Consider the following 9,888-nt stretch of genomic DNA (forward strand, 5'->3'; position numbering starts at 1 on the left):
CCGCGAGTGCGCTCCTCTTAAATGAACTCCCCATCTCTTTAATGAACTTAAACAACGACCTGAGAAGAATCGGAGCTTGGAAGAGGAGGGAGACGTTTTTTATGGGCGGCTCTGCCTGGCTCTTGCCAGCCTTCTTTTGGATCTTAGCTGTCTAAACGGTGGGGCTCTCTGATTTAACTGGTTGGCCATTAATGAGCCATGAATATAGAGGAACAACCTGTCTGCAAAGCAACGCGGTAAATACAGAGAGCAATGCCCCACCAGGGATCTCCATTCATGCTCCCCGACTATACTTCAGGGGTGCCAAGGGTTCACCACCACCTCTCCTGGACTGGTTTCAATGGCCTACCATTTAAGACCCCTCTGAGCTCAGAAGAAAACACATTTTTTATGTCGACCCATAAACTTTGTTTGGGTCTATTCAGCAGAGCCCAATCATTGTCCCACTTAGCAATGTGGCCTATTTCTAACAGATTCCCACGTTTTAGAAATGACTTTGTGTTTGTCCAACAATATTTATTTCTACACATGTAATCCCACACCTCGTGTAATTTGGTCACACTTGTTTTAATTGGAAAAGAAAAAAAAAAAGAAAGTCACTCATTCTTGTGGTTTTCAGGTCAGGTTATTATTATTCCTTTCAGAGAGTCCACTCTCACAGAAAAAAAAAAAAGCAGCCTCTTACAGGCCTGTTTGCTTTCTTTTCTTTCCGTTATTTAAAACAAGTCCCAGTCATATTTAAGGTGTCTGACTTTCTCACAAACCTGGGGAAAGATGCAAGCTGCACCACGGCCAGACCAGCTGCCTTTATGCGGGTGGGACATTTGAGTCGCGTTTGAATAGTAATTGCTTGTATGGGACTCCCACCAGATGACATGATTGGGATTTTAACCCAGACTAATATTCAAAATCGCATTAGAGAGGAGCCGAATAAACGGCACCTGATTCGACGCTGTTCATGCGTGATTTCATTCAAAATGCCTCCCCTCTTTCTTTCTTCCTCCTCCCTCGAAGTGGGCCGCACCGTTTTGGTATTCAAAGTCTCAACAAAGTTTTTTTTTTTTTTTTTTTCCTGCGCCGGGCTTTTTCAGGCCACATTTCCCCGACTTAAACTCACTTTGTCTCGCATGAGGGGACGCGGATAAAGGCGTGTGAAGTTGCGTGAATTGATATGTTTCGGTGTACCTTATAAATTCATACCTTTTCTCACTCGAGCGCCCCAGAAAGAAAGTGTCACTCAGGCCGATTCTCTCTGCTGTCCAACGCATTTAGCAGGAGATCTATTTGAGGAGTTCATTCCTAGGCAAATGTATGCAGGCAGGGCCCTGCGTGAATAGAGCAGCGTGTCAGCCGACCCTAATTGGGATTTAGCCACCCAAAGCATGTGCACAAAGTGACAGAAAATCGCAGGTTTCAAAGAAAGTCGCAACTTTTGCCCTTCTCGGTGAATACCAGCAGCTCTTTCCCTCGGCTCGGAGTGGAACGGCGTTTTTTTCTCATAGGAGGAAGGTTAGTGACCCAGCTGGCAGTGCGGGTTGTTTCTGCAAAATAAAAAGTGTGAGCAAAACAACTATAATGGCAAAGTGCACGTTTAAATACACGCAACCTTGACTTGCCCGCGCGGTTGAATGTGGCGAGATGTTTTAGCCGATGACATGGTTATTATCTGAATAAAAGGATTCACGGTATTCATATTTATTCATTTTTGCAAAAGTGAACATTAAAAGAAAATTGTCGTGAAATGTTTAAAAATACAAAATGAAGCCATTTAGCCTACTGCTGCAAATAATATTAGAAACAAAAAACAGAATCACAGCAATTAGTCACGTTTGAGAAATTTTATTTTAAAGATGCACATTTTGCCTTATCTTTGTGTTATTAAATTTAGATTTACGTTTTTTTTTAATTATTATTTATTTATTTTATTATTATTTCTCCCAAATACATCAGTTTGAAGACGAAGCACCATGGAGAGCTCCACGCGCACACACACACACACAAACACACACACACTTTCCCTTTTGTCCGCTAATTATATCGATAATAAATTCTGTCCCATCACATACATGCAGCTTACACCGAGCTCTAAACCTATACGCTCCTTCACACAGCCTTTCGGGTTGGGTGCACTTTTATAATTCGCCGGAACAAACTGTGGTCTAATGACATGACCGTCCCGCCGCTCCTCATTATACTGTATACCCCCGACTGACAGTTCTGGGTTCAAACTAATTGTCTGCTGAGTGTTCGGGTGGGATGAGCTTGTGGAAGTGATGTCCCGGAGAAATATTGATTACTTTAACTCGAGTTTTTTTTTGGTTTTTTGTTTTTTTTTGCATAATAATCGCGCACATCTATTGCAGTGATAGGGTTTTAGTGAGATGCTGATCCAAGGCTGGTGCATTGGCTCTATAACAACAAGGTGGACTTGAGATAATAACTAATTTCTTGTTTTTCTTTTATTCATTTAGCTTATTTCCTTTTACTTTATTTGACTAAATCCTATTCTGTATTTATTAATCCTTTCCCAGGAGCATTGTCAGAAATAATGTTGCATAAGACAACAAAATTGAGGCCTACACATGGAGCTGACAGGGAGACCGACAGTGCTCATTACTGGTAATATTACAAGATAAGATATTTTTTAAGATATCTTAATTCCAAACTCAGAATGTATTGCTAAACATGACTATTAAGAAGCAATAACTGTCTTGTCATGACAGAGGGCCAGCATACGTCTTTTAGGTCACTTGAGCCCCCTCACACACATTTTTTTGAATGTATTTTGTAATTCAAGTTCTTTTATTTAGAAATAAATTGTCCATGTGAAGCAGGAAATATTAAAGCAACAAAAATCTTCCAACAATAGCCAAACCCTTGACAGTTCCACTGTATTCAGTGTGCCGTAGAAACATTTCATTGTGGAATCACAACTGTGGCTTTCAGTATTTTCTTGCCTTTACGTAAATTATAATAATGGCCGTACTGTAATGTTACTGCCGCCATCACAGCACTGCTCCTTTCTTTGTTGCAGTTTCTGTCTGGCGAATGGCGTGTTGCTTGTCTCCACTCTCTGCTGCTGAGCAGGACACTGAGTGTGTTTGGCATCTGCTGGCCAGATCCAATCTCTCCCAATCAGCAGCAAGAGGAAAAGGTGTGGATGTGGATGGAATGAGGACATAAAACGGCTGTGTGCCGTCACCATGCGGCAAGACGAGATTTGACTGACGGATTTCGAAGCCCTCGAGAAAGTGTCAGGGCAGCTGCTTTAACCCTCAGGTGACTGTGTTCCCCTCTCTCTGTTTTGCTGTTCTATCAAGACTTCTTCCTCCTTTTCACTCTTTATTACTGCAGGCACAAGAAACATCTTTCTCAGATGAGCAAAAATATACTTTCACCATGAAAACAACCCCAACCTCCTGAAATGAAAGAGAGACAAGGTAATTGAATGCTGATAGCTTTATTTGCGGGATGTAGATAAAAAGGGGAGGGGGTTGTAAGGCACACAAATGTTTAGACATGTCGAGTGTTCCTGGTAAGGCAAATTTAAAGCCTCTGATTTGAAGCCTTCTCTTCTATGTAGCAAAGGGTCATTCGTGTTCTTCCTGCATAGGGCAAAGGGCGAAGGTCAGTGTCCAGACATGGGGTTTGGTCAGTGCAAAGCTCAGAGGGGCGTGGAGGGTTCAGGGCGAAAGGAGGTCACTTGGGAATTCATGCTGCGTAGTCGTCGTCAGAGTCATCGGCCGCACCAGTGATGGTGTAGGTCTGTTCTTGGTGGTCCGTCTCCAGCACATCATCCTCATTTTTAACCGTTCTGTAAGGGAGGACAAAAAATGGTGGGTGTTCAAGTGACCTAAAGACGTATGCTGGCCCCCTGTCACAAAGCATGTCAAGGCAGTTTGAGTCATTGCTTCTTAATAGTCAGGATATTTTACTTTCTGCGTTTCAGTGCTGGAATTGACAAAAGCTCTGTTTAAGGTACTTTTACCTAATGAGCACTGTCCTTCTCTCTGTCAGCTCCACCGCCTGCTCTGTGTAGGCCTCAGTGTTGCTGTCATATCCATCTGATCTATATCCAGTGCCAGCACCGCTCGTGTCTATCTTTCCTCCACCGTTCTTCCCCATTCCACCAGCGCCTGACAGAGCGTCATCTACGTCATTTCTGCCCGTGTCCCCAGTTCCTCCACTGCCTCCGATCCCACTCCCCATTCCAGCAGGACCCATTCCTCGGGCTTTACTTCTGTCTCCACCTATCCCTGCGCCGACTCCGTTGCCTTGCCCTTCACCTACACCACCATGTCCACCACTGAATCCAATGCCCATGCCATCTGAAGCAGTGCCAGTGCCACCTATGCCACCTGAGGTAGTGCCAGTGCCACCTATGCCACCTGAGGTAGTGCCAGTGCCACCTATGCCACCTGAGGTAGTGCCAGTGCCACCTATGCCATCTGAGGTAGTGCCAGGGCCTCCTATGCCACCTGATGTAGTGCCAGTGCCTCCTATGTCACCTGAAGTAGTGCCACCTATGCCACCTGAGGCAGTGCTCCCTGAAGCAGTGTCAGTGCCTCCTATGCCACCTGACACATTGCCTGGGCGTCCTATGCCAGTCCCAGTGCCACCTGTGCTACCCAAACCAGTCCCAGTGCCACCTATGCCACCCAAACCAGTGCCAGTGCCACCTATGCCACCTGAACCTGCAGTTGCATCGCCTGCTCCCATTCCTGCACCAACTACACTACTGTCGTGTTTTCTCCCAGCACTGAATCCCAAATTTCCTACACCTCCAGCAGTGATACCCCCACTTCCAGCACCACTACCTACTCCCCCAGCAGCAGAATCAGGACTCATCCCTTCCCTTCCACTCCCAGTGCCTCCACCCTCGGCACTGGCTCCGAGACCTCCACTTTTACCCCCAGCTCCCAATCCATGACCGCCAGTCACATCTACCCCGCCTGCCCTACCAGCAAGACCCTTATTGTCGTTGGTACCATGAACAATTGTTCCACCCGGGCCACCAGCTCCTAGACCAATGGCTCCTCCAGCTATGCCTCCACTCATTCCTACTCCACTCACCATGCCCCCAACACCTCCACTACTAGCTCCCATATGTCCAACATTCACTCCACCGACACCGCCCATGCCTCCTCCACTGAAGCTCATCCCAGAACCAATGGCACTCATGCTGCAGCTGGTGAGAGACAAAGTTTGCATCATGCCAGAGAGTCGCAGGTCCTCTCCTTCAATCAGTTTTCTGCAACAAAAAACAAACAAACAGAAAACAGCAATACAAAATTAGTATTTTATTACTATTAATTAAAATACATGCCAATAAGTTAATTTTTCCGGTAGTTTGTCCTTTTACCTGTAAGTTGTGATCTCAATCTCGAGAGCCATCTTCATATTAAGGAGATCCTGGTACTCGCGGAGGTGCAGCGCAATTTTCTCCTTGGTGGATTTCAGCTCAAGCTGCAAGGCCTCAATCCGAGCCTTTTGGGTAAACAGAGTTGTGAAATGATTGTGCTATTGAGGTGGTTTTGTGTCTGCATGCATAAAGGCGAGCATACGAGTTCAGGTGTAGATCCTAGGGCAACATGACGGCTCGTTTACCTGCAGGTCTTCCAGTTCCTTCCTGTACTTTTGTTGTGTCTCTCTGATCTGGGCTTCAAGAGCTTCATTCTTGGTCCTCAGGGATTCCAAATCGCGTTCTTTACTTTGGATCTGATGGTATTTCAGCAGGATTATACGCATTCGGTATTAATACTTGAGCAGTTTTAATTTATTTTTACTTTTGGTACTCACGTCCTTTTTGGCACCGGCTATTTCCTCTCTGAAACTTCGAACTTTATCAACGTGCCTTGAAGTCTTTTGGGTCAAATTTTCAAATTTGTTTTTATACCACGAATCCATTTCCTGACGATAAAGAATGTTAGAGAGAGACATGTTTCAGCTTACGGAGAGGACTTTATTGTGTACATTTATCCTCTGTATACTGTTTTTTACCTGGAGATTTTTAGCTGCTATGTCGTCATACTGGGTTTGGATTTGTTTCAGAGCAGCAGCCAGATCAGGCATAGTGAATGCACTCTCAGCGGTGGCGTGAGCTGCGTAGATCTGTTTCATGAGCTCATCAATTTCCTAGACAAACACATATCTATTAGGGATCAACGAACTAACGAGGGAACCAAATTTGTTATTCTTTCATAAAGAAAAAGCCATCTACCTGCTGATGGATCCGTTTCAGGAATTCAATTTCAACTTCCATCTGCTCCAGCTTCTTCTCCAAGGCGATGCGTGAGGAGGTGGCCTTGTCGACATCCTGAAGAACACGCAAAACCATTATGTGTTAGTGCCTGACAATTACTTTGATGAAGATTTCCCTAAAAGAGATTTTGGCTAATTAAATACCACCTACTGGGCGGAAGGCTTCAATGTCTAACTCAGCTTTCTTCCTCAGCTCCACTGCCTCCTCATATTTGATTTTGATTGCCTCTAGTTGAGCAGCTGTGGACTCCTTAGCAGCCAAGGAAAAGTCCTGAAAACCAAGAAGCCATTAGTAATATGCTTGTCTATTAGATGTGAAGGTGAGTGCGAGGCTGTGTGCAAACGCATAATCAAGTCATCTCATGTGTGCATAAAACATAGCTGACAACAGCTGTACTCCATGACACCTAAACACAGTGAGGCACTTCTCTTGCACATTTGCCTGCCAGAAATAAGCCTGTTACCAGATAAAGAACCTTGAAAACACCAAGTTGACGTCTTGTACCATTGCTTGGATGGATCTTCTACACATCAGTGAGGTGTAAGTGCCACTTATAGAGCTTCTGAAATGCGAAAGACAAATAAAGAAGCTGTCTCACCCGCTGAACTTTCATCTGGTCAGCAATCTTTTTCAGCTCCTTCAGCTGTTCCTCATAAAGCAGGCGCAGACCTGTTGGCTTCTCAAACCGATTCTGGTAGGCCTCGATCTCTGCTTCCAACAACTTGTTCTGCTGCTCAAGGGATCGAACCTGCAAGCACATACAGTACGTTCCTCGCCTGTAGCAAACACGACATGTTCCCTGTCCATGTGCTCAGAGAGATATGAATAACATACTCTCTCTTTTGTTCATAACAGCATGGTTTGACAATTGCGTTTTACCAAGCTGAAGGACAGAAATAAAATGGTGTACGATTATAGGCTGTTTTACCTTGTCGATGTATACAGCCAGTCTGTCATTGAGGACAATCATCTCCTGCTTTTCACTTCTGCGGGTGCTGAGGAATTCCTGGTTCTCGGCTGCAGCCACATCCAAATCTATGGCAGGCTGTCCAGTAGGTCCAACACACACCATGGCTCCTGCACTCACACTGAAAACACACACAGACACCAGACTTGGGACTCTTGGAGAAAGAATTTACTTTCACATTCGTGCTTCAGGAAAATGTTAGTACTCATAAACTCGACTTCTGACTGAGCTTACCCTGATCCGACCATTCGGGACCTGCGTGCAGCAGAGACGGTCCTTCGTCCCGCTGACTCCATGCGCATGCTGCTGCCCATGGCTTTGGAGGAGTAGCCGGCGGAGGCATGGCGGGCCTCTCTCCTGGTGGGGGATGGGCTGGACACCCTGACCTGGTAGGTCGAGCTGCTGCTGTCCTCAAAGTGACGGCGGTAGGACGAGATCCTCTCTGGGCTGCGACTCATGGTAGCAGTATCTGTGGGCTCTCAGATTCTCTGAAAGGAAATACTCAAAACTGGGCCTTTTCTGTGGTGTGCTGCACTCCGCTGCTGCTCCACCTTCCTTCTCTGCACTCCCTGATTGTCGACCAAGGCTCAGGTTTTATATCCCCCATTGCATGCCATGCTTCTGCTCTGCACAGGACAGCCCAGTTCATGAGCCAACACCTGTGGAATCTCGAACCTCTGCACTAAAACGGGCTTGATCTGCTCGTCAGATATCTATCAGCAGCTTGTGAGGAGCAGGGCTGCAATAGCGTCTGATGCCATCATCCTTTCCTCAAATTGCGTCTCAATCTCTCTTTAATCAAACTCGTAATCCTTTTGGCCTGGGCTGCAGTACATCCACCGCTTTAGTGTGTGGCGCTGAGCCGTAGACAGACTAGCAGGGTCCAGTCACTGCAGCCAGTAAGAGCAGCCCTGATGTGATCCGCTCTGATGGGTCAAGGGACTTTAATTGAACGCTGAGCAGAAGCTAGAGGGTGACCTGATGAGGCCGAGGCTGCAGAGGAACAAAGAGCCCTGGCAAGATTTGACATAAATTAGTACTTATTAGTCTGGTCTGCTTTCAACATATTAAAACTGGAGTATGCAGGGGAAAAAAAAAAACCGGGAGGAAAAATAAAAAGGCAGAAGAAAGGGGAGGGGGGTGCTCTTGTCTGGAGTTTACGGTTGACATGACACAGTGATATGAGGGCAGAAAACAGTGGTCAGGCTTGTTTCGGGACATTTCTCTATCGACACCTACAGGGTCAAGGGTCAGAAAATGCTTTATTTATCTGTGAAGGCTCTCAGTCATCATTCAGTTGCTATTGTTTCAGCTCTTTTGGATTAATTTAATCTACAAGAAACATTAACCTTATACTCAGGTTTCTTACACGCAAAATATCAAATCATACCCATCCAAAATCCTTATGTTGGTGTAAGCATTTACAAAATGTAAAATGTGTCTTTTAAAAATGTATTGGTCCCTGCGTAAAAGCTGCGTGAGCATCTATTAATTTTCACTGACCTCACATTTTGCACCAGCGTGGCACTTTTGGCAAAAGGTGGAATGTTTTTGTGTGGCGCCCAGATAGCACTGCTCCCCATTATGGCATTTTTCTATCACGGTAATGAGGAGGTCTCAATTCAGCCGCTGACATCCCGGGATCCCGGATTTTCGTTTCATGCCTCATTGTTGTTCCTTTAAATATTTTTGGACTCTAAGGTGAGCCGTTCTTCTGACTTCATTATAAATAAATAGCAAATAATGGATGAATTGAAATGACGCCTACAAATAGCACCAGTTAGGAAAAGACGCGATCAAATTTAGAGGGATGCACTTAAACCTTTGACTAAAACACTATTTGAAAAAGCTCTTTGAAAGTCTTTATATGCACCAAAACAAGGAGTTAAAATAAGGTAATGCTTGAAAAATGATTAATAAATAAATTAAATCAAAGTGATTCAGTAATATAACAGGAACATGATTTTACAGCTGCCCTCCTTGTCTACGGGAGCCCCCAAACAAGCCATTAGGGACACAGAAGACAGGGGCTGGGTGCATCCGCCGGTCATTTCTGAACTTTTTATACGCACAGATCAGCTCCTACAATTAAATATGAATGTGGAGGGTGTTTAACATGAGCATAAATAGCATCAACACTTCTGCTCCAGATTATTTACACATCTGAAAAGTCACTTGGAGTTCAGCTTCCTGTCACTGACAGTGACTCAGTATCAGCGAGCTGCTTACATTTTGGGACAATTCATATAAATCTTAATATACATAAACGGAGCAAGGCTGTGCAGCTGTCATGTGATGGTTCTGTTTGGACCTCAAGCGATAAAACGGGGAAGTTAAACTGGGGACAAGTGGCTGTGGTCGACATGCTGCGGTGGAAGACTTGCCCTGAAAACAAACCCATTCATTATCACTGATGATGGAGGGACCTGTTAATGTTCCCTGGAGGGTCAGTGGCAAATTCATACTGACATATTAGAGGTGGCCCTTCAGTGCAGTAGATCATCTTACTCCCAGCTGCTGTCACCTCAGCCAGCCTCTCCGTGCCTCTGTTTATATCACAAAGGATCCCAATGAATGTCCTCTCTGAAGGTCAGTTTTGATGAGATGACAAGACAGTACCCAAGAAATTAAGAACACACATAGAAACTTTACTGTTAAT

General features: G+C 45.0%; 1 protein-coding gene across 1 annotated transcript; it reads right to left on the reverse strand.

Annotated features, from left to right (window-relative positions):
- Positions 1-3,447: 3,447 nt before the first annotated feature.
- On the reverse strand, positions 3,448-8,023 carry LOC311496741 (desmin). Its single transcript, XM_084556703.1, has 12 exons — positions 7,464-8,023; positions 7,191-7,350; positions 6,861-7,010; positions 6,413-6,532; positions 6,221-6,316; positions 6,001-6,135; positions 5,800-5,910; positions 5,608-5,718; positions 5,363-5,487; positions 4,680-5,251; positions 3,989-4,328; positions 3,448-3,814 (listed from the first exon to the last, which is right to left on the reverse strand). The coding sequence occupies exons 1-12, from the start codon at positions 7,685-7,687 to the stop codon at positions 3,712-3,714; spliced, it is 2,247 nt and encodes a 748-aa protein (XP_084412829.1). The 5' UTR covers positions 7,688-8,023; the 3' UTR covers positions 3,448-3,711.
- Between the last annotated feature and the right edge of the window lie 1,865 nt (positions 8,024-9,888).

This window comes from Chelon labrosus, assembly GCF_963514085.1.
Source record: "Chelon labrosus genome assembly, chromosome: 12".
Taxonomy (NCBI): domain Eukaryota; kingdom Metazoa; phylum Chordata; class Actinopteri; order Mugiliformes; family Mugilidae; genus Chelon; species Chelon labrosus.